Here is a 21,901-nt window from a genome sequence, read left to right on the forward strand (position 1 = left end):
TTATTATTTAGCACGGATCATTGCAAGTACCTGACACTATCGTAAAGAAAAAAAAACCATATGAAAGAATAAAATGTGTGAGTTTACTAATAATACTTACTAATACTTATTTATCGACACAAAGTCGATTGTTACACGGGGATTGGTATTGTAACAAACAAGCTTATACATTGATACGATAGGCGCATGATTAAAAGAGCGTTACCCGCGCTTGCGTTTGTAGTTCATATTTTGTCCACCCACGCGCAAAGATCTCACGAACAGTCTTAGTTGCGCTTTCAAACGTCATGCTCTATATATGGCGCGCAATTAGAAGAGTTCCTCGTTCTTAGGACGTCACACTTTCGCAATTGTCAAAGGATAATAAACAATTGATCGAGTAACATGTATAATTTGTCAATGTATGTTGCAATTTAAGTTGCAACATTACCAAACTAGCAAAAACTAACAGGTATAATAAGTTGATAAACAGCTGTAAAAAAAAAAAAAAAAAAAAAAGAAAAAAATGTTAACTCACAAATTATAGATGTTATAACCTATTTTGCTATAGTCAGAGTATAAAGTGAATTATGAATTTTAAAAAAGAAAATTCAGATGTTTACCATCTCATAACTGAACTAAGTAAGGAAATATGTCAAAAAGAATGTCTTTCGTTAGAACATACGTATCTAGAAAGCAGGAATGATATAACCAAAATAAAGAAATTAAGAAGTAAAGCTTTTGAGATACTATTAAATAAAAGTCTGAAAAGACAAAATAATCATGGTACGATACATATGTGATAATATATAATTTATTGATATTTTCATGCATATCTTATTTTGTAATATTGTAAACAGCATACATTATTATTGGAATATTTACAGATGAGATAATGAAGGAAAGAAAGGATCCTGTAATAGAGATATACAAGTATGCGTTTGTATTAAAACTTCATATGAGACATGTGTCAGAAGGTATATTATTAGAAAGCCTTGTGGATGAATTTAATGGAGATGATTTACAAACAGGAAGCGTAATATATTTAGTTTTGCAATTGCTTACCGAATTAAAAAATTATCATAATAATCAAGAACCTGATTTAGTAAGTTCATTATTAAAATTGTGTTTAAGTTTTATATTTTTATATCATGAATTGCGATATAAAATTTAATTGTATTTATAGAATATCTTTTACTACTCAAGCGTCAATCCTGCATTATTGGAACCTCTTCGGACATTAGAGAATGCATCACAATTTCCAATATATCCTATAGAAACATTTATACTGTCGAACAAATTGGATGCATTGTTAGATATTCAGAAATGTTATATTATACAACAGACAAATGCAAACTCCATAAATAGATCATGTTTATATAATCAGAATATATTGGCATTTTCAAATAAATTAGACCCTATTAGGTAAGACAAAGTGCATATGTCGTTTTAAACTCTTTGATTGTAATAATAGTTTAAATATAAATATTCCCATAGATTTATCCCAACATTTATTACATTTAAGCATTTTGATCAATTTAAAAAAAAAAAAAAAAAAAGAAAAAAATAGAAATAACGATTTAATGAAATTTTAGACGTAAAATTGACGTCGGTTGGTTTCCCATACCAAAGTGTATAACTGATTTCTACTTTAGAGATACTGTTTCATATTTCTTACCACAGACTATGGTAAGGACATCATTTATGTGTATACATATGTTGTGTATATACATTTACACATATATGTAAAATAAACAAGTTTTTTTTTATAATCAGACAGATATCGATTATAATGCAAATTCTATGGATAAATCTAGACAAGAAATAGAAGTGGAACGAAATAAGCCTTGGTTGAATGGAAAATTTCTAAATAGGTGTATTGAAAGCATTTCGGAAATAAGGAGATCATCTAGCGAAAGCCTTTATAATGAAATTGTAAATGTTAAAGACATCTACGAAGAGATATGGGATAACGTGGACATAACAAACACTTTAATGCTCAATCGTCGTACATGGGAAACTTTGGGAGAATTTGAATCTGCAAAGCAGTATAATTTTTTAACGGATACCCCAAATGCTATGTTGCATTTGACAAGAATAAAACAGATTTGTACTTTATTGTTACTTCCAGAAAGGGTAATGTGCATCTACTTTTATTTGGACATCATAGCACTTAATATGTATAAATGTAATGTGGATTTTTCTAACCAGCAGGTTATCAGTAATATAGAATTTCCAGAAGAAATTTCAACCAAAGAATTTGCAATGAATATAAAATTACTGTTATTGGGTACCGAAACGAGATCTTTTAAATATAATAATGAGGTAGAACATATGCGATCAACGATTAATGGCACAGTTAAACACTTTATAATATTTTTATATTTTATCATCTAGATTGGTTTTTACATGCCTCAGAATATTGCTGTTCGTGATATTTGTAATGAAACATTAATCAATATGTGCCAAAGATTTATCTACTGGGGTAATTGTTTCAAACATTTAACAAACTTGATTACACCAAATTCAAACAGCGGAAAGCTCCCACAAGAAGGCCTTATATTCAAGGTAATGTATTTATATATTGAATAGTCTATTTTCATATATTACAGAGAAGTGACATTTTACATTTTAATAATAATTAGGTTACAGTTGTTATGTTAACTCGTACTGTTTACAAGATATATTCATGAATTTTATTATTTATATTTTCAGGCAATGTGTATGAGTATCAAAGAAATACTTCTCCATTACAAAGCTGCTATTTTGCGAATTTTTGAGCATATTAATGAATATACAGGATTATTGAATGTGTTAAATAAAGTCCAACCAGTGGCTCTCTTATTGTCCGAAGTAACTAAGCTTTGTCGGTACAATGGAGAAAACGGAAAAATGGGTGAAAATTGCAACATTTTTGCGATAGTTAACAAAATGATTACAAAGATCACTCTTCCCCAAATTGCATTTGCTTTGTATACTATTCTAAAATCATGTTGCGAAGTTTATTTTCGGTACGTATGTGATAAACGCACACGCACACACACATAAATATTTATATTTATTTCGTTCTTGTAAGACTTTTTATTAATTTATTGCATTAATTCTACTAAATAAATATTTAGATTTTTGCAGAAATGGCTGTTCGAAGGTATATGTCACGACATTTATGGAGAATTCATGATTAAAGAACATTCACAATTTCTACGTAGCAAAGGTCCAAAATTTTGGACCAAAAGTTTTACTCTCCATCACGAGTCAGTTCCAAGTTTTCTAAATCGGTTAACAGAATCTATATTACAATGTGGGAAAGCAGTACGACTTTTGAAAATATGTGATCCTAAGGTAAAAAAATGCATTACCAATTTTGTGTGTGTACGTCTGAGTGTGTGTGTGTGTGTGTGTGTGTGTGTGTGTGTGCGTGCGTGCGTATGTATGTATGTATGTATGTATGTATGTATGTATGTATGTATGTATGTATGTATGTATTTATGTATGCGTGCGTGCCTATGTACATATATGTGAACTATTATTCTAATATTGAACTCTCTAATAATTCTTAACATAGAATCCCGTGTGTAATGTTTTTAATTCTTCGCAACCAGAATTAAAAGTATGCTTGAGCGTTACAATGTTACGTGAACAGTTAATAAAATGTAAAGAATATAAATGCAAAGGAGAAGAAGCTCTAGGCCGTCCGATATCACTTTCAGTGGCTATTCAGGATCAAAAAGATGCTGAAAGAGAAAAGGCCAATCTGGTCATTAATGCGCAACAGGATACATTATCGAGAATAAAGAGTCAGTATTATATTCATTAACGACTATTCGATATAAAATATTATTGAATATAGTATTTAAATACAAAAAAGTATGCTATCAATTAAGTATTTATCATTTATTTATATAAAAGTAAAAGACCAAAATTTATAATAAAAGATTCTACTTCATTATGCAGCAATTAATTTTTATAGGAGAGCAAGAAGAATTCTTAAAGAATGCGATTGAAAACAAAAGAGAACTTTTAAAAGTATTAAAGGAACAAGCTATTGAAGCTAATTTATACAAAGCAAAAGAAAGGGAAGCTGAAATGTTAACCGATAGATTACTTATGGAAAAAAATAACCAAAGAGAAGAAGAATTGTATAACTGGAAGTGTTCCGAAAGGTAGAACAAATATTATTTATTTATTATCTATTATAATTTTCACTTTCATATTACTAATGTGAATTTGATTTATATCTTAGCGCTTATTTAAAAAATTATTACACCGATCTTGATGGTAACATTCAGAAGCAACGCGCACGTATAGAATGGTGTAATAAAAGAATGAAATATTTCGATAAAAGGGTAGCTGCGTTATCTAAAATGGAGGAAGATATATGGAAATCGGATACGCAAATATTGAAGAATTTTGAAAACAATAAAACTGAGCGTGTTATAATACCTGCAAGAAATATATATAATCTTCAACATGTTTTGAATAATATTGAGTCAAATACATTATTATCTGACAATATTGCGCAAGAAGATGAAAATAGTAATTTCGAAGAAGTCGAAATACGAGCGTTAAAGCCTTGCGAGATTATCCGCCCTGATAATGTCAACATTGTTATACGGTCTGACGAGGAACAAGCTACGTTAGAAAATATTTCTGATAATAGGAATACAAATAAACAATTTGGAGTTACGCGGTCTACGAAAACGTTAGAAACGCCCGCAAATATGAATAATATTTATAAATGCAATAATGAGAGAAGTAGTTTGCAAGAATTTTTACGAAGTGAAGTACTAGTAAAAGAATTACAATCGGAAGCGATTAAAAATCCATTTAAAGTACAATCGACGATTAATGATGTTGTCACGAATGCGTTAATGAATCATGCACAAGCCAATTTAGAGATACATAATAAGGATAATAGAATTTTGAATAGACCTAAAGTTCTCGAAATAGAGAGACTTGATAACATGACAGAAGCGAAGCGTAATAAAATGAGAATGTTGAGACATGAGTTTGGCATAACGCCAAATAACAATCAATCAAATTTATTTATTGTCGATAGAAGATCAATTTCGGATGATATTATTATTAATGCCGATAACCTCCCTGAGGATAATAATCGAAATTATGATGTTACAAGTGATACAATTAAATCACCCATCGACGCGATAGGAGGAGGTATTACAAAAAATTCCAAAGTGGTTGGGGAAATGAGCGTCGAAGGAAATTTGGAATTTTTCGACAAAGTCAATAACGAAATCAACGAAATTGGACAAATTTCCTCTGCGACGGATAATTTCGCATCGTCCATAAATAGTATTACGTCCAATTTACCAACTTGCGAAGACATTTCTCCTTTGGATATAAATAGTTTATCCTCATCGTCAAATATTAAATTAAATGGTGCCGTTCCTTCCGTATTCCCAGAACATCACAATGTCAATATTTTCACGCCTTCGACTTCAAATGATGATATTAATACCACAGATTTTACATCATTGACCATAGCTGACGTCGAATTAATAGATAATACATCTCTACAGGTTTATTTGGAAAAATCAATTATTATACCATTGCAAATACAAAGTCGTATTGTTAATGATGCTCTTATTAAATATTTATTAAATGAGCATAATATGCTTTTACATTTGCAAAGCTTAAGAAGTTATTTTTTCTTATTAAATGGAGAATTTGCCAAATGCCTAACGAATTCTTTATACGCTCGTCTGTATGAGATATCCGTACCAATAGAACTTTTTAATTCAGCCACTCTAACGAATTTATTGGAGCGTGCACTTATTAGCTCTTTCAGCAGCAATTACATGAATTCGGAATTGCTTAGCCTTTCGGCCATCGATACGCCCATCCAGTTACATGTAAGTTCGAATATTGTCAAGTTCGTCAAAATACTTTTCTGGAAAAATTCTTCAATTTTTCCGCATGCCAATGAACGTAATTTTTATCCTTATCATTGCAGATATCCGATCCCCATGCTTTGGATTGTCTGTGCCTTAGTTACAAAATTTCATGGCCTTTAAATATCATCTTAGATGACGCAGTAATGGTACAATATAGCAAGGTGTTTAAATTTTTGTTGATGATTGGTAGAGTACTTTGGGTATTACAAGAAGATTTTCGTATGATGAAGATTGAACACGAAGCAGCCATATCGGAACAATATCACAAGGTATTTCTTCTTTTTTTTTTTTTCTTTTTTTCTTTTTTTTTTCTTCCATATTTTCTTATTACATTGTGTTTCTCACAAAGTTAACATTTTAAAATTAAGATAAATAAACGCACGTATGTGTGTTTCTATATATAATTCTGTTTATTTTTAATTGTACTTTCTGATTTTCTAGCTTCAACTGTACAGGCATTCAATGACACAATTTATCAGTGCACTTCATAATTATATAACTTGCAGTGTATTGCATGCAAGCTGGATTGAATTCGAGAAAGATTTGTGTAATTCTTTGACTCTAGATCAAATTCGATTTTCACATGTAAATTATATCAAAAGAATTTTATCGAGGTAAATTTTTTACCATTAATATGATTATACGATATCAAATATATACTGTAGCAGACGTTAGCAAATACAAATCTTAATAAATTAATTTCAGGTGTATACTTAACACCCGTGGTGAAAAAATGCGAACATGCTTGGGGAATATTTTTAAAGTTATATTGAAATTTCATAACCGATTAAGATCTCAAAGCTGGATTACTAATTCAGAAGGTCATGTCCACCCTAATTTTAAAAAATTAGAACAAATGTATGAGGTATTCTGTGAATTACGCATATATCTATCTCGTATAGCTCATAAGTTAACTACCAGCGGTTACCAGCCACACTTGATACATTTTCTTAATACTTTGAATATAAATCATACGTATGATTTAACAGAGAAAACAGCTTAGCTTTATTATATTTTGTAAAGGACAAATTTTTAATTAAATAAATACAATTATCTTTAGATGCTCCTTGAAATAGAAGAATATAATAGTCGCAGTTGAGAAATTTTTATTAATGCAGATTATCACATATTAGCACATAAATATTATATTTCACTTTTTCCTCTTATATTATATATCATTAACCCGTGTATATAGACAAGTATTTTTTTGTACAAAGTAAATAATACCAACCGTAAGTGGTGCCTGTTACGAGCGAATAATTTATTTACTTTATTTCCCTTAAGATATCTTATCAATATATTTTCTTGTCATTAGACTATTGTATTTTATCGGATAATAATGATTATTTAAGTAAATGCCGTTGCTGAAATATTTCTATCGAGTATATTAGTACAACGTTCACATATTTCAGCTTCGTACATTTCAGGATGTCTTCGACAACGTTTACATAGTTGTTTTTCTATAGGATTTAAAAGCACTTGCGTTTCATTAAGCGCATCATTTTCTATGAGAGTTACTTTTGAAACTTGTAAAATATTACATAATTCGGACAAAGAAGATTGCTTTTCTTTCTGAAGAATCTATAATGGGATAATTAGTACGTATTAAAATAACTAATAAAATAATTTTGTAGTAATGCCAATTGATAATTAACATCGAAGGAGCACTTACTGATAATACTTCATAATCTTGTTTAGTAGTCATTATTGTAGCTGCTAACTCCCATGTATTTCTAGTGGCAAGTTTGTTAACTTTATTTCTTAAACATAATGCAGCTTCTATACATTCAATGGTTTCTGGTTGATTCCAAGTCTCTGGTACATTATATCTGGTATAATGCAGTGGTATGTATTCTAATAGAACAAAGACTTATGATACGCCCTATTTTGTAACAGGAATCTTTATCAGGAGAGTTTATCATATAGATTCATTTACCAGTATCATCAGTAGTTTTATTACGATGTAACCAAACTTCTTCTGCCAAGTGGGGTACAATTGGAGCGATACTTCTCAAAATAACAATGAGTATTGCATCTATTACTTTTATAGTAGCAGCACGGTATGGCGATGTTATTGCGTCGCAGTAAAGCTTATCTTTATTTAAATGACAATATATCGATGATACATCGTTCGCAATAAAATTTTTTACCAGTTTGCATACGTTCTGATATTGATAACTGTCGTAGAAGTTTTGAATCTATAAGAATATTTTTTAAATAAAAGTTAACTATTTTTCTCTTCGTCCCTGCTCTTAGATATTATATAATTATACTCATATACTATATTTACGAAGATTATTTACCTGTTTATTGTAATGATATAAGCGATGTAGCATGTTTCGATCAAGATGCAAAAATTTTGGATCTAAATTGAATTCCGTATTAGGATGTAGAATACCCAACAAAAAACGCAATATTAATCTAAGCTTTTGTATTGATTCTTTACTTTCTTGCAATATTTCTTGCGTAACACGTATTTGAATGTGTTGACAACCATGACTGCCAACCCACCATCTGACAAAAGTATGACAAAATTACTTTAATATTTCAGAAACCAAGCTCTTTACATTATCCTTATATCGAAATAAATTTGGAACGTAATAAAATTGTATTCTTTCCATTTTTACCTTAGTGCATCAACTCCATATACATTTTTTCCAAAATTATTACCACCCTTTGTAATATCGTCCGGATGTATAACATTGCCTTCTGACTTAGACATTTTAGAAGCATTCTCATCTACCACGAATCCATGTACAAATAATTCACTTAAAAAGAAATATTATATATGACGAGGAGAATATATTTTCATAATATAGTTCAAATATATATACATGCTATATAAAAGGAAACAACTCTTGCATGGAAATATTATTACAATTAGCTGTAATCATTATGATACCTTTTTATGATACTATTTGTTTTATTACAAAGTTTTATAACATACTTGTAAGGAGAAGAGCCCTGAAGTGCAACAGAAGTTAACAAAGACGATTGAAACCAGCCTGTAAGTTGATCTTGTCCTTCCAAATATAAATTGGCCTTTTTTTCTGGTAAAATTGCGGACCATGAAATACCACTGTCAAACCAAATATCCATAATATCCTATAAAGGTTAGTGCCCACATTTAACGACAATATACGATAAAGAAGAAAAATATTATAGAGGAGCGTTCAATAATTATATAGTTTTAAAAATAATAAAAATTTTTCCGTACATCACCCTTTCTTAGATTGTCTTTGTCGAGATTAAATTTTTTAAGAATCTCTTCTCCTGCCAATTCTTCTATTGTAAATTTCCACCAACAATCCACACCATTTTTTTCTATAAGATCACATATTCTATTTACCCATTCTCTATAAGTAAGGCATAAATTAATAAATCAATATGTTTAAGAGTGATATATATACACACGTGTATATTACCTATTCGTAAATACTTCTCCCGTATCTTTTAAATACAAAACAGGTATAGGTGTACCCCAAGATCGTTGCCGTGAAATGCACCAAAACGGTCGCTTCGTTATTTGTACAAGCAGACCATTGAGAAAAGACGATCGATTATTTTCTGGAAATAGTTGTATGCTATCTAAAGTTTCCTAATAACAATAAAAACTTAAAAGTAAAATATTTCTAACGTTGGATTATTTTTCTTTTTTTTTCTTTTTTTCTTTTTCTTTTTCATCAGCGACTTACGAGAGCTTTTGTTTTAATGGAATTAATATCAATGAACCATTGATGACTTGCTCGAATTATAACTGGTTCCTTGGTTCTCCAATCATACGGATAACTGTGTTTAATAGATTCAACAAGTAAAATATCTTTGTTTATGCATTCTAGGACTTTTTCAGTGCCTTCGGATAAAACTTTCAAGCCTGCAAATTCAGGACCAGCTGCTTCCGTATATCGACCATTGTGGTCTACTAAAGATAGCTAATGATAAAAATTAAGAATAAGTCTTTTTCACGTAGTGTAACGTCTGCTTGTTTTTAAAATGCATGCCACTCTTACAACTGGTATGTTATATTCAAGCGCAAGAAGAAAATCTTCTGGACCATGTGCAGGAGCTGTATGTACCAATCCAGTACCGAGATTCATTGTAACGTGTTCTCCTGGTAAAAATGGTAGAGTTTCTTTAGTGATTGGATGTAAATATTTGGCATCATTTAATTCGTTTCCTATAATAAATTGCACATATCAATAAAATACCTTATTCCTTTTGAAATTCTTGTAATCTATTCAATGTATATAGTAATAATATACTAACCATTAATGGTTATTATTGACTTCAAATGACCAATTTTTAATTCAATATCTTTTACCAGTGGTTCGGCGATAATGTAAAAATTGCCACAAGCATCCTCGGTCAAGCAATATTTAGAATTAATAGAAAACGCTAAAGCTTGATTAGCTACTAAAGTCCAAGGTGTAGTTGTCCATGCGAGGGCATATATACTGCCATTGGTAAATGTTTTGAACTTGTACGGTACATCAGACATTTGTAAACGAATAATGGCACATTTACTTTCATGCTGTTCGTTATATACTAATTCTGCTTCGGCCAAGGCTGTTCTATAAAGAATTACAATTTTTTTGAATTTTAAATTTCAATTAGCAAGCAGATATAGAACTTTGTTTAAAAAAAAAATAAATTTTACTTTACCTAGAGGAAGGTGACCAATAGACTGGCTTAAAATCTCTAAAGACTAGCCTTTTCTCATATAAATTCATAAATTGCTGTAACTGATTTTTGACATATGAAACTTGATTTGTAAAATAGCATCCAGTTTCTTTCCAATCAGCCATTATACCCCAGGAAGAGAAAACTTCTCTTTGCTTTACAATGGCACTTTTAGCAAATTTACATGCTAGGAATATATCACGAGGTTAAAAAGAACTTTTATTTCATATATAATATCCTTAAAGCAAACTGATATAATTATTTACCTCTATGTCGAATTTCTAAGGCATCCAATTTCTGATATCCGGTATCAAAGTTTTTAATCGCTTTCAGTTCAATCGGTAAACCATGGCAATCCCAACCTGGTACATAATGTACTCGTTGACCTTTCATAATTTTACTTCGTAATGTAATGTCCTTTAAAATCTATGAATACATAAAAATTTGCCAATTAATAATATGACGTTTTCAAGCAAAAAAGATGTCCCATTTAATACGATCGAAAAATTATATTAAAAATATGAAAAAGAATTTTCATTTTTCTTTTTATGCCTTGACACAATATGCGAAAATATTTAAATAACAGAGGTTCATATTCGTAATCCTTTTTAAATAGAATCTTATATTCTCTCTGAAGATAGAAGGGACAAATAGATTATGCAATGGAAAGCAATCCTCAATTAATACTCTTTAAATTTTATTTGAAACGCTTTGTATCCTTAGCGGATTGTTTTAAATATGGCACACCCTCTAGACAGATATATTCAATTAATATATCGTATATAAATTTTTATCAAATCTAATATTTAACCTTATTGACAGCATGTCCCATGTGAGGATCTCCATTGGCATACGGTGGTCCATCGTGCAAGACAAAATCCGGTCCTACCAAATTTTTCCTTTGCCAACGATACAAATCTAAGAATCCACATTTCTATTAAAGTAACGGTTTTTCTTCAATTCAAATTGTACACTTTTATATAAACATTATTCGTTATAAAAATGCAATCAAAATAATCCTTACTTCTAGTAAATACTTATCCATGTCAATTCGTTTTTTCCCATTAAGTCGTAATTGAAAGTCTGTTTGTGGTAATATAACAGTTTCGGTGTATTTTTTATTAACTTTATCTTTAGCTGCATCTTGTAAATTTCTTATGTGACTTTTGTATGATTTTCTATATTTTAAAATGCAAAAATTAAAATGTTTCGTTGGCATTCTCAGAGCATATAGGTTTCTGTATTGCATTTTCTTTATTATTGTTTTATTATTACTATTATTATTATATTATATTACGTTGAATTATAAATTATTTTTTTAAATGTTAAATTTTTATCATCAGTAACTACACTATGCGAATAAACAATAATTAGAGTTTATGAAATATAAAAATTCTTTCTGTACGAAACACGGATCAGTAATAGAAGATCATCTATTTCTCTCCTGTAGAGGAGGGTAAACGAAATCAATCGGTTTGTTTTTAGCCCACTAGATGTCGCATAAATCGCGCATCTCGCACGCTCAAATTGCGAACATTACAATACACACAATTTTCGAAAATTTTTATATCTATAGGTACATATGTATGTATGTGTTATATATATATATATATATATATATATATTTCATAGGAATAACTGATCAGCTATGATTTAAATAACAGACACATGAGTGATGTTGACAATTATCACCGAGTCTGTTTTTTATTGGATTACGCAATTCCTCTAATTTGATCGAGTTAAAATGTGATTTATTTCGAACTGTCACGATATGTTAAATGGATAATGAGCCAATACATTTATAAATGTTAGAATTACTTTGTTAAGATTTTCTTTCCACCATAGTTACATAAAGAGAAAATAACGAAATGTAAGCCCCTGTGGCCTAATGGATAAGGCATCGGTCTCCTAAACCGGGGATTGTGGGTTCGAGTCCCACCAGGGGTAGCGCAAGTTTTTTTTTCTTTATTAATCCATTCATTATTTTGAAACATCAATCGAAAAAATTAGCTTTGAAATAACATGCAGAATATAATATTTTACAATCCCGTAATAACTGGAATCAGATGAAAATTATTAATATTATTAACAATTTGGTACATCTTTCTCTTTTTAGAGAAAATATTAAAAGATCACTTTTAATTATTGTAGTAAAAAGTTCAAAGGTTGCACTTTTTCTTTTACAAAATAATATGTATACCACAGAATATTTTTATATTACTATTTTTATATTAATATTTTTATATTATTAGTACATGAATTTCCGAATATATATTTAATTCTTATCATATTAACAAATATGATAAAAAGATGTTAAAAATTTGGTTTATAGGATAGGTACATCTTTTCATATAATTCTATTATCAATTTTTGATCTGATAATCGTTATTAATATCTACATCGGCAGAATAGTGATTAATAAATCGTGCAGATGGATCCACGATGTCTTCCACCCAACGTGGCATCCAAAAGTAAGGAGTGAAAATTTCAGCTTGACCACCGTAATATGATTCGAATACATTTCTGTTAAAAACGACAAACATTAAGTTCATTTTATCCTTGACTTACGTGAATTTTAAACTAATTTAAAGGTTTAAAAGAGAGAGAGAGAGAGAGAGAGAGAGAGATCCCATCACCTGTAATAAAGGGCTTCTTTAGTCTTTGGCGTACAGTGGGGATATTTAATGCGTGCTTTTGCTAAATCTTCATCTTGTACTTTATCTTCCACAATATCTTGAATGATTTGAAAAAGAGATTTTTTAATGGAAGTAACACCATCGCTAAACGCTTCTTTATGTCGCCAAAGTATTTTAGATGGTAATATGTCAGTACCATCAAATGCAGATCTTAATAAATATTTTTCAATTCCACCTGTATTAATGAGAAACTAAATGAAAAGATGTTCATTCTAGAAATCTAAGCTACCTTAAAAATGTATTATTCGTTAATTTAACGAGTGATAAATTTGAAATACGTATTTTAATTACCTTGCGGTTGTCTAATGGCAGCATCAAGTGACAAATAATAATTTGTAAATTGTATATCAAGGAATGGAACTCTAAGTTCTAAACTAAATGCACTGGTTGTCCTATCAGCTCTTAAACCGTCATAAAGATAAATGTCTTTTAATAATCTAATTGATTCATTGTGCGCATCCATAGCTGTGGGAGCATCCCTGAAATAAATATATCCTTGTGCTAATTCATCTGCGCCTTCACCGCTAAATATCACAGTTGTTTCTGTATTTTGGGAAATGTATCTTGATATAATATACATCCTAAAATATAAATAAGATATATAATCATTAATAACTTATTCTTCCTTATTTTTAATTTGATGATTAAAACAGTTGAGATAAGTTTTTTCCGCCAAGCTCTTTTAAATAATTAAGTAATTTTCTACCAAATATTATACATGTAAACGGAAAAATTCTTTTTTAATAAATGAGATATATATATATATATATATATATATATACAAGCACACAAGATGGACAGACACATATATATCATACGTATATATACATATACATGAAAATATATGAAAAATCTTACGCGATAGAAGCTCGTATCGTTGTAATGTCAAATGTTTCTAAATGGTAAATAACTTTATCCAAAATTTCAGCTACATCTTTGGAAGAGAAAATAATTTCATGATGTTCCGTTCCTATATAGCTTGCAACCTAGTATATAAAAATGTACATTTCTTTTTCGTTATATGCACAAGAATCAATAGGATAATAACAATAGAAAAAAGACACAAGTAGTCCTTACCTGTCTTGCTGCAATAATGTCTGGACTATCTCCCATACCTATCGCAAAACTTTGTATTTTGTATGGTAACTTATGTTTTTTTGCATGTTGCACAAGCGTAGCTGCAACTAAGCTGGAATCTAAACCACCAGATAACAAACAACCTATTCGTCTATCTGCCAATAAGCGTTTCTCAACAGCTGCCGAAAACAATCTTCTTATGTTCTCATGTACGTCGCTATTACTTAGCACTGAAAAATATATTTTATCGCATTATTATTAACATTAGATGAATATAAGAGAAGATCTTAGTTTACGTTTTCATCCTTAACGTACTATTCCAAGGTGTATAAACTTGAAAGTTAGGTTTGTCCCCGGGCTTATGATAGTTGATGGTTTTTAATAGTTTTGTTCGGCCGTCGATCAAAACTTCATATTCCTCGTAATTACCTGGTAGAAATGGTTGCAATATGTACTCATCTTGCATATGTTTACATATATTAATGAGACCCTGTATAAATATGATGTGCATTATGTATTATAAAATTTATTAATACACAGACATTCAGAAAAGCTAAAATTACTTTGCTTTCGGAACTTATCGCTAAATGTCCACTATTTGAATATAATTTGAATAAGGGTCTAACGCCGTATGGATCCCTTCCGATAAGTATTTTCCTTTGTTTAATATCGAGTAAGCAAAATGCAAATACACCATCTAGAGATCGTGTGACATTATCGGATCCACCTTGGGCGTATAAATGCAAAATTACTTCTACGTCGCACTTTGTTGTATACTGAAAATTATATTGCTCCGCTAGCTGCAACATAAAAAGAAAAAAGTTCATGTCTTAGATGTAATACAATTTATATTCAATTTACGTAGTTTTTGAAATTTATACAGATTTACCTTCTTGCAGTTATATACCTCACCATTGCACAATAAAAAAAGATATGGATATTTCTTAAGCCTCATTGGTTGCATCCCATTGAGACAATCGACAATTGCTAATCTATGAAATGCAAAATATCCATTCTGCGGGATAACATTTTACAAGTTAAAAACATAAATCTTTAATAGAGTATTATATTTTATTTTATCGTTTGGAAAGAATTTTATACCTTAACTCTATTATCAAATTCAATTCGGAATGCTTCAGGACCGCGATGAGATATTTTTTCAAAATTTTCACAGATACAATTTATAGGCTTTCCATCTAGACCAAAGAGAGCCCAAATTCCACACATTTTATCAACCCACCGTTAACCTTCCTCGTCTCTATAATTTATTACATTTTAATAATTATTCTTTTATAATATATCAAGTGAAAATTTAACAACATATTGACTTCTCCTTTACACAAATTATATGTTATTATTTCAGAGGGATTCGCAATAGTTTTCTCTCTCTCTCTCTCTCTCTCTCTCTCTCTCTCTCTCTCTCCGTTTAATTTATTAATTTAACGATTTCTTATGTTGTTTTTCTTATATCTATAAACTATTGACAAATAAATAGATAAAAATCTATTGCTATGTAATTATGTAATTAAATAGTAACTATTAATAGCTTACATGAACAGTTCACCGACATTAAAATTAAAAATTTTATATATATATATATATATATATATACATTAAAAGATATATGAAACAATACTTATTTATTTATATACAACCTTTTGTAATTATAATATAACGAGAAAGCACTTTGCGAAATATGCTTTAAATAAAAGAATTTTCAATTTCTTAATTTGACACGTAGAATACACGCGTTTACGCAAACTCCTACGGCACGTAACATATATATATGCGTATGCATATATGTATATACATATATTTATATTTTTATATGTATCTTAAAGCCATCTGATATCTGATATCTTTAAAGAAATAATCTATTGATAATGTGCGCCTCGAAAGGTTATATGATCAATTTTTAATAAAAGAGAAATTCTTTTTTCATTAGTATAACTCTTTTCTTAATAAATCATCATTTTATTCATTATTATGACGTGCACGTCTGTTAATTTTCATTTAATATTTATAAATATCTTTTTATTTCTATCTTTAATAACTTATCTTAAGGATTATATAATGTGTCTCTTGCTGGTTGGCTACATACATACGTACAAAGTAAGCTTTACATGAGATAGTTTTCTATAAAGTTTTATTTACATCGAACTATTTCCGATTAAAAAATATTTGAAAAATATGCTTTTCGAGATTTATATGATTTATTACATACATATGTATATATGTTTGGCATTAACTGTGAAGTTTTACATTCATTTCCTAAAGTAAATAGACGTATACATATAGAGACGTTACCATAGAAACGTTTTACAATCTGGGAGTATTGTTTTGATGTATGGTAAAGTTCAAATAAATATCAGATTACATTTTTGGCTGTTAAAATTGAGATAATATCATTGATAAAGCATTTTGATATAATTCAATGGGAAATGAATGATTTTGTACACAAATTTTTGGATTACACAATTGGAAATATTTTTGGAAAAGATATAACGTGTCGGGAACCGGTTCATCGTTGCGATAATTATCAACCCGGTATTCTAACGGAATTTGGAAGAGTCGGTATAAAAGTATGTGTGTACGGATACTTATGTGCGTATATATACAATATATATATATATATATATATATATATACACCCACAATTTGCCATTTTTAGGAAAATATTTTTCAGTCTTTCTTTTATAGAAGTTCGCAACAGTCATTTCATATTGTATTATAAAGAGTGTCACTCTGCTCTCTAAAGTTAACCCAAAAGTTTCTCGATCGGTATATCATTCACCTTCTTTACCGAATTACGTATTAACGGTTACGTATACGGCGCGTATCTACTATTTAATGATTTCCAGTTCTTTTACTACAGTTAAACGGCCATATCGTCTTTGATATAATAGTCAAAACTTGGAGCAATTGTATATACACGAAATTTATAATGAACAGATTAAAGGTAATTGCGTTTTAAAGGTTATGACTATGTTGGATAAATGGTCTTGTCTAGTGTATTTTCGACTTTTATTTGTGAATTCGCTTGTCCGACAATGAGATACATAAAGAGTCATATCTTTTTCATTAATATTTTCATTGAATTTTGTTCAACTATATATTACCTGTAATATAGTTCAAGAATTAATATCTGACTATTTGGTTAATTTTTATATTATTCAATCATCGAAGAGTGTACCGTCTTTTAAAATTGAAACTCGATTCGTTTATGTTTATATAGTTTCTGAAAAAGTTCTTAATGCCATGCGGACTTTGCGCAGCGGTGCCAGTACTTCGATCTCAATCTCCTCAAGATTCTCCTGATCCTTGCAACAATAAGAAAGAAAGCAAGATGATTCGACCTTCTGAACTTCCTATTTATCCGTTAGAAGATGTTTACTCCAAAGATATTCCATGGTAAACCATCGGTAATATGTTTCCTAATTTTAGAAGAGTTTCTAATTTTATATTTTTAGACGTCTTGATATAATAATAATAATAATAATAATAATAATAATAATAATAATAATAATAATAATAATAATAATAATAATAATTTGTACGCATATGTTATATTAAATGAACTAAAAATTAACGAATGGAAAACAAAATAGAGTTCAATGTTTTTTAGGTTATGATATAGTACAAATTGATTCTTAGAGATATTACTTGCAGTTCAAACGTTTATCCATCTTCTGCCTTGGAGCAACAATTTGGGTCGATTAGAAGATCCCTCGAAGGTGTCATGTTACAATGGCAAGTCATATCTGACACAGTTACGTCAAAGATAAACACCGGATTGGAGCATAGTCAATGTAAAGAAATATATTAATTTATTGAAACGACATCTTTTATTTAACAAAAATTAAACTTTAGTACGATTAAAGCTTTTCCTATGTTTTGAAATAATATTATTAATGTTAATTATTAGTCAATGTTTGTATTTTGGTATATCATGCTTGAGACAAGTACAAATAATATTTTTAAATGCCATATTGTAAGTAAACTACCTGTCTCTGCGTGTTTCATCTTTTTATTTCAGATTTAGTAGAGTATCTTCAAGAAGAAGATAATACTATGCCACGTTTCGGTGCTATTGGAATCGGTGGACTGACAGGTATAATATTTGGACTTCGAGGAGGCTTCTTGAAAAAATTGATATATACCAGTACAGGTGCTCTTAGTATCGCAGCCATTTGTTATCCTAAGAAAGCTGAGGAAAGTTTAGAATATGCCAAACATTATGCTAATGTTAGTTATAACTTTATTTATGGCGGTGAGTAACAATATTTTTTAATGTACATTTCATAAAACAAATCGTAGAATTAAAGTTAAAGTTAACATTAATACCTACCCCTCCTATCGATAAAACATTTTTCTTATCATTGTACTTTACAAGAAGATAATGTTTAATGTATCTTTTGAAATGGCATTTTACATATTTCTATTAGTTTAGATTTATTTATAAAAAATATCCATACATAAGAGAGGTTTATTCCTTTCTTATGTTTATCTTTAATTTTATTATATTTTATGAATCATTTATTGAGTCTTAGATTTTAAGATCACATTACTTATTTCAGTGAAGCCAGGAGATAACGAGCGAGTACTGCCAGATATTACATTGTCAGATATGTCGACATTTAAAATGCCTAGTACTTTTTCGGAACTCGTAGAATTGACCGCTGATACGGGGCGGGCCATTGTCAATGTAGTTGGTTCTTTAAGCGAAAGAACATGGGAACTGGTAACCGATAAGAAGGAGGTATATCGTATTCATATATCATATATATATATATATACATATATAAACATTAATTTTTAGATATATATTTTTCATTAAAAATATACCATAACATCGTTTAATCGTACTACGTACATAAACTTGCTTTTTATGTAATCGATTATCTGATTTATTGCATAAGGTTGCTGTGTTGCAGGTGACGACATCAACGCTTAAGACAGACTCTGAAAATAAAGAAAAAGTCGATTAAAAAGATAGCTATCACCGGATTATCTAAATCGTAATTGTTTGTAAAAATATATAGTAACAAGTATTAGAAAAAGATTTCATTGTTATTTATATATGTAAGATATATGTATATATTGGTTTCTATAAGTCATATTTTCTCTCTATGATTTATTCTTCTAATTCATTAAGAAGACACAGGTAGATACTAATAGAGCGGCAAGAAGCTTATGAAAAGAATATATGTCATTGGAAGAGTTTCTCCAATTTCTCTCTCTCTCTCTCTCTCTCTCTCTCTCTCTCTCTCTCTCTCTTCCCCCCCTCTCGTCACAAAATTGGGAATTTTTATATAAAAATCTAATGTCAATTATATCGTATGGTTGGTAAAGAATACGAGCAGTCTTTAGTATCATACACACACACACACACACAAGCACGCACGAGTCTTTCGATTAATTAATCATGTTGGACTTGCAAGAATAGATGCAATAGTAGATAGTAAAACTTGTACATAGTATTAAGTAATTTTTAAATTTGTCAAATCAAATTAGTAAATAATATTTATATGATGTTCGTATAATTCGACATTTTTTATACATCGAAGAACATCTCTTTCTATAACACGTTAAAGTTGAATCGTACATGATTGTTTTTATTTACATATAAGTAAGAATTATGTACGAAAACAATGAATGTAAAAAGGAAATTTTACTGTGCGATATAGATTGTAGAATTATCAATAGTAATTACATTCCTTTAAAAATGTATAATATCGAAGTTTGATTAGAATATATTATACCTGTTTACAAATCTGTCACAGTAGCTTGATCAAGCTACTTCTTTATTTTTATTTCATGTGTACGTCCGTTGGCTCGTAATGGCAGAGAAAGAGAGAGAGGGGGAGGGGCGGAGGGAGAAGAAAGAGTCTTCTTAATTGACTCGGCGTCGAGCGCGTTAGGTCCAATTGTTGGGGTAAATGCGGTAATGTAATACTGTCGTAGAATCTTCCCACATCTTCCCAACATGTGGCGCTTCATATTCGCCTAGCTGAATGTTACATTCGTGAGGATAGGTATCGCGTGTGTATTTCTTGCATCGGTCGCGTTATATAAATGTACGTAGGTGAAGTGTAACGCACACCATAGGTAGTATGAATTCTAAACGCTATACACGTACGTACATTCTTGCAGCTATACGAACTTTTAAAGAATTTTAGTATTCTTAGCTGCTTTGCTAATATATAAAAGAATATTGTTGATATTATTTCAAGTGATTTGAACAAAGGCTATAAGATATGAATTAGATTCGTTTAATAATAACGTAATAAATGTCTCGTCAAATGTGCGTTTTTATACTATATTTTTATACTATATTTTTATTTTATAATATATATATATATATATATATATATATATATATATATATAAAATTGGTATTTCACATCAGTTTACAATACGCTGTTAATAGACTGACGCTTAGATATATACGTTAAAGATTTATTTTACTCATGTTACGAAAGTCGAGGCGATGTAACCCTTTTTCAATTATCATATTCAATCTATGAAATATTATATATTAAATATCAGAGTAATTATTATAGAGCAGCGTTGTAACCTTTCCGTGGTTAGAATGCCGATTGTAAGGAAAAAGAAACGATGAAATGACTGTAGTGTCATAGATTGCCTTTCCACTTACTCTTCCGCGTGCTACAATTCGCAAAGTATCCGATGGCTTGAAAGGTATATAATACTAAGGGGCTCCGAGGAAAGTTAATGCGCTGAGTCGAACGAACTTCCGGGTCTTCAGTGACCCTCGCTTGTACCGGAAGCCAAAGAAGTCACGAGGAGCCGTTACATCGAGGGCATAAAAGCATTTAAGGAGTTGGCGTTTTGTTCCATTACCGGAAACAAAGGTGTTATTACGAAGTACTAGATGATACATTCGTATTCCTCTATACTTCATAGCTTCACTTTATTCTCTCTCTCCCTCTCCCATAATTTCTACGTAAGCTAATATTTAGAATGAATCGTCCAAAGAATCACTGGAAAGACATCTTGATTTTGTAATATTCAGCTTTTAAAATTTGTGCTTGTACTTTATTGAAAATTATTGACGATGCAACGATCGTTTGATCGATGGGCTACGATCATACGCTGATGTAATAAGTATCACGTAATAAGGATACGTGGATACGTATCGATCGATTACAATATGGTATATAAATACATGGATATACATACTTACATAGATACATAGAGATGGATAGATATAAACGGCGAGCCATTCTTACCCAGCGACGACACGAAGCGATGTGGGATCGCGCCCTCCGTCGAAGAAACCGTTATGAGAGGTGAACGATAACGGAGTGCCCTCTTCCATTCGTTTCATCGTTTCTCTCCTGCTCCATCTCGAATCGCTCGTCTTGGAAGAGCCCGACGGCTGATTGCGAGGTACATAAGCGTAAACGGAAATAGAGGAGGACACTCGCGTATTATCGCGTTCCTCGGATCTTTTAACGTCGAGTAAGTTTTTTCCGTTTGGTTACGCATATACGAGATTGTTCGTTGAATAATTTCTAAATTTTATCGATA

The 21,901-nt window shown here is 30.1% G+C and overlaps 4 protein-coding genes and 1 non-coding gene across 12 annotated transcripts; 3 read left to right on the plus strand and 2 right to left on the minus strand.

Annotated features, from left to right (window-relative positions):
- The first annotated feature begins 167 nt into the window (after nucleotides 1–167).
- Grip163 (gamma-tubulin complex component 6) lies at nucleotides 168–6,897 on the plus strand. Of its 3 annotated transcripts, XM_085664313.1 has the most exons (16): nucleotides 168–451; nucleotides 551–765; nucleotides 867–1,084; nucleotides 1,166–1,404; nucleotides 1,575–1,668; nucleotides 1,756–2,115; nucleotides 2,191–2,304; nucleotides 2,377–2,547; nucleotides 2,695–2,990; nucleotides 3,102–3,321; nucleotides 3,545–3,776; nucleotides 3,950–4,142; nucleotides 4,223–5,852; nucleotides 5,954–6,163; nucleotides 6,336–6,508; nucleotides 6,600–6,897. In XM_085664313.1, exons 2-16 carry the CDS (start codon nucleotides 570–572, stop codon nucleotides 6,895–6,897), a joined length of 4,644 nt encoding a protein of 1,547 aa, XP_085520439.1. In that variant the 5' UTR covers nucleotides 168–451; nucleotides 551–569. The 3 variants fall into 3 exon arrangements, with proteins under 3 accessions (XP_085520439.1, XP_085520440.1, XP_085520441.1); XM_085664314.1 differs by having other exon boundaries at nucleotides 169–765; nucleotides 2,194–2,304; XM_085664315.1 differs by lacking the exons at nucleotides 168–451; nucleotides 551–765; nucleotides 867–1,084; nucleotides 1,166–1,404 and having other exon boundaries at nucleotides 1,598–1,668; nucleotides 1,760–2,115.
- A 344-nt stretch (nucleotides 6,898–7,241) lies between these two features.
- Nucleotides 7,242–12,001, minus strand: IleRS-m (Isoleucyl-tRNA synthetase, mitochondrial). 2 transcript variants are annotated; one of them, XM_035879406.2, is made up of 15 exons: nucleotides 11,599–12,001; nucleotides 11,386–11,508; nucleotides 10,841–11,000; nucleotides 10,557–10,761; nucleotides 10,161–10,465; nucleotides 9,905–10,071; nucleotides 9,590–9,826; nucleotides 9,320–9,492; nucleotides 9,112–9,250; nucleotides 8,842–8,999; nucleotides 8,522–8,662; nucleotides 8,198–8,408; nucleotides 7,831–8,092; nucleotides 7,567–7,748; nucleotides 7,242–7,475 (listed from the first exon to the last, which is right to left on the minus strand). In XM_035879406.2, the coding sequence occupies exons 1-15, from the start codon at nucleotides 11,821–11,823 to the stop codon at nucleotides 7,242–7,244; spliced, it is 2,922 nt and encodes a 973-aa protein (XP_035735299.2). In that variant the 5' UTR covers nucleotides 11,824–12,001. The 2 variants fall into 2 exon arrangements, with proteins under 2 accessions (XP_035735299.2, XP_035735300.2); XM_035879407.2 differs by having other exon boundaries at nucleotides 11,386–11,492; nucleotides 11,599–11,738.
- Nucleotides 12,002–12,448: 447 nt separating this feature from the next.
- TRNAR-CCU (transfer RNA arginine (anticodon CCU)) lies at nucleotides 12,449–12,521 on the plus strand. Its single transcript has one exon. It is a non-coding gene; the product is annotated as a tRNA-Arg (tRNA).
- Nucleotides 12,522–12,781: 260 nt separating this feature from the next.
- AsnS (asparagine synthetase) lies at nucleotides 12,782–16,164 on the minus strand. 3 transcript variants are annotated; one of them, XM_035879429.2, is made up of 10 exons: nucleotides 16,003–16,164; nucleotides 15,449–15,605; nucleotides 15,237–15,362; nucleotides 14,911–15,147; nucleotides 14,663–14,837; nucleotides 14,348–14,577; nucleotides 14,129–14,256; nucleotides 13,562–13,851; nucleotides 13,211–13,445; nucleotides 12,782–13,097 (listed from the first exon to the last, which is right to left on the minus strand). In XM_035879429.2, exons 2-10 carry the CDS (start codon nucleotides 15,572–15,574, stop codon nucleotides 12,938–12,940), a joined length of 1,707 nt encoding a protein of 568 aa, XP_035735322.1. In that variant the 5' UTR covers nucleotides 15,575–15,605; nucleotides 16,003–16,164; the 3' UTR covers nucleotides 12,782–12,937. The 3 variants fall into 3 exon arrangements, with proteins under 3 accessions (XP_035735322.1, XP_085520445.1, XP_085520444.1); XM_085664319.1 differs by having other exon boundaries at nucleotides 15,899–16,023; XM_085664318.1 differs by lacking the exon at nucleotides 16,003–16,164 and adding an exon at nucleotides 15,687–15,824.
- Nucleotides 16,165–16,372: 208 nt separating this feature from the next.
- On the plus strand, nucleotides 16,373–19,570 carry Mic26-27 (MICOS complex subunit 26/27). Of its 3 annotated transcripts, none has more exons than XM_035879447.2 (6): nucleotides 16,373–16,459; nucleotides 17,583–17,758; nucleotides 18,017–18,156; nucleotides 18,384–18,617; nucleotides 18,925–19,106; nucleotides 19,282–19,570. In XM_035879447.2, the coding sequence occupies exons 1-6, from the start codon at nucleotides 16,421–16,423 to the stop codon at nucleotides 19,333–19,335; spliced, it is 825 nt and encodes a 274-aa protein (XP_035735340.1). In that variant the 5' UTR covers nucleotides 16,373–16,420; the 3' UTR covers nucleotides 19,336–19,570. The 3 variants fall into 3 exon arrangements, with proteins under 3 accessions (XP_035735340.1, XP_035735339.1, XP_035735341.1); XM_035879446.2 differs by lacking the exon at nucleotides 16,373–16,459 and adding an exon at nucleotides 16,767–16,929; XM_035879448.2 differs by lacking the exon at nucleotides 16,373–16,459 and adding an exon at nucleotides 17,060–17,306.
- The last annotated feature ends 2,331 nt before the right edge of the window (nucleotides 19,571–21,901 follow it).

Source organism: Vespa mandarinia, unplaced genomic scaffold (genome assembly GCF_050613455.1).
Source record: "Vespa mandarinia isolate Hongniang unplaced genomic scaffold, ASM5061345v1 scaffold_37, whole genome shotgun sequence".
In the NCBI taxonomy this organism is placed as follows: domain Eukaryota; kingdom Metazoa; phylum Arthropoda; class Insecta; order Hymenoptera; family Vespidae; genus Vespa; species Vespa mandarinia.

What these genes read in the sequence shown, in the direction of transcription:
- IleRS-m (XM_035879406.2), bottom strand. Translation starts at nt 11,823, where the DNA reads ATGCAATACAGAAACCTATATGCTCTGAGAATGCCAACGAAACATTTT. An exon ending in TGGATAAGTATTTACTAGAA is followed by an intron (nt 11,509 to 11,598) that starts GTAAGGATTATT and finishes TTACTTTAATAG; the next exon opens with AAATGTGGATTCTTAGATTT. An exon ending in TTGAATATAACATACCAGTT is followed by an intron (nt 9,827 to 9,904) that starts GTAAGAGTGGCA and finishes TTTTATCATTAG; the next exon opens with CTATCTTTAGTAGACCACAA.
- AsnS (XM_035879429.2), bottom strand. Translation starts at nt 15,574, where the DNA reads ATGTGTGGAATTTGGGCTCTCTTTGGTCTAGATGGAAAGCCTATAAAT. An exon ending in AGTTTATACACCTTGGAATA is followed by an intron (nt 14,578 to 14,662) that starts GTACGTTAAGGA and finishes TATATTTTTCAG; the next exon opens with TGCTAAGTAATAGCGACGTA. An exon ending in ACGATACGAGCTTCTATCGC is followed by an intron (nt 13,852 to 14,128) that starts GTAAGATTTTTC and finishes TTTATATTTTAG; the next exon opens with GATGTATATTATATCAAGAT.
- Mic26-27 (XM_035879446.2), top strand. Translation starts at nt 16,789, where the DNA reads ATGAATGATTTTGTACACAAATTTTTGGATTACACAATTGGAAATATT. An exon ending in CGGATTGGAGCATAGTCAAT is followed by an intron (nt 18,157 to 18,383) that starts GTAAAGAAATAT and finishes TTTTTATTTCAG; the next exon opens with ATTTAGTAGAGTATCTTCAA. An exon ending in TTATAACTTTATTTATGGCG is followed by an intron (nt 18,618 to 18,924) that starts GTGAGTAACAAT and finishes TACTTATTTCAG; the next exon opens with TGAAGCCAGGAGATAACGAG.
- Grip163 (XM_085664313.1), top strand. Translation starts at nt 570, where the DNA reads ATGAATTTTAAAAAAGAAAATTCAGATGTTTACCATCTCATAACTGAA. An exon ending in ATAATCAAGAACCTGATTTA is followed by an intron (nt 1,085 to 1,165) that starts GTAAGTTCATTA and finishes TTGTATTTATAG; the next exon opens with AATATCTTTTACTACTCAAG. An exon ending in ATACGCCCATCCAGTTACAT is followed by an intron (nt 5,853 to 5,953) that starts GTAAGTTCGAAT and finishes TTATCATTGCAG; the next exon opens with ATATCCGATCCCCATGCTTT.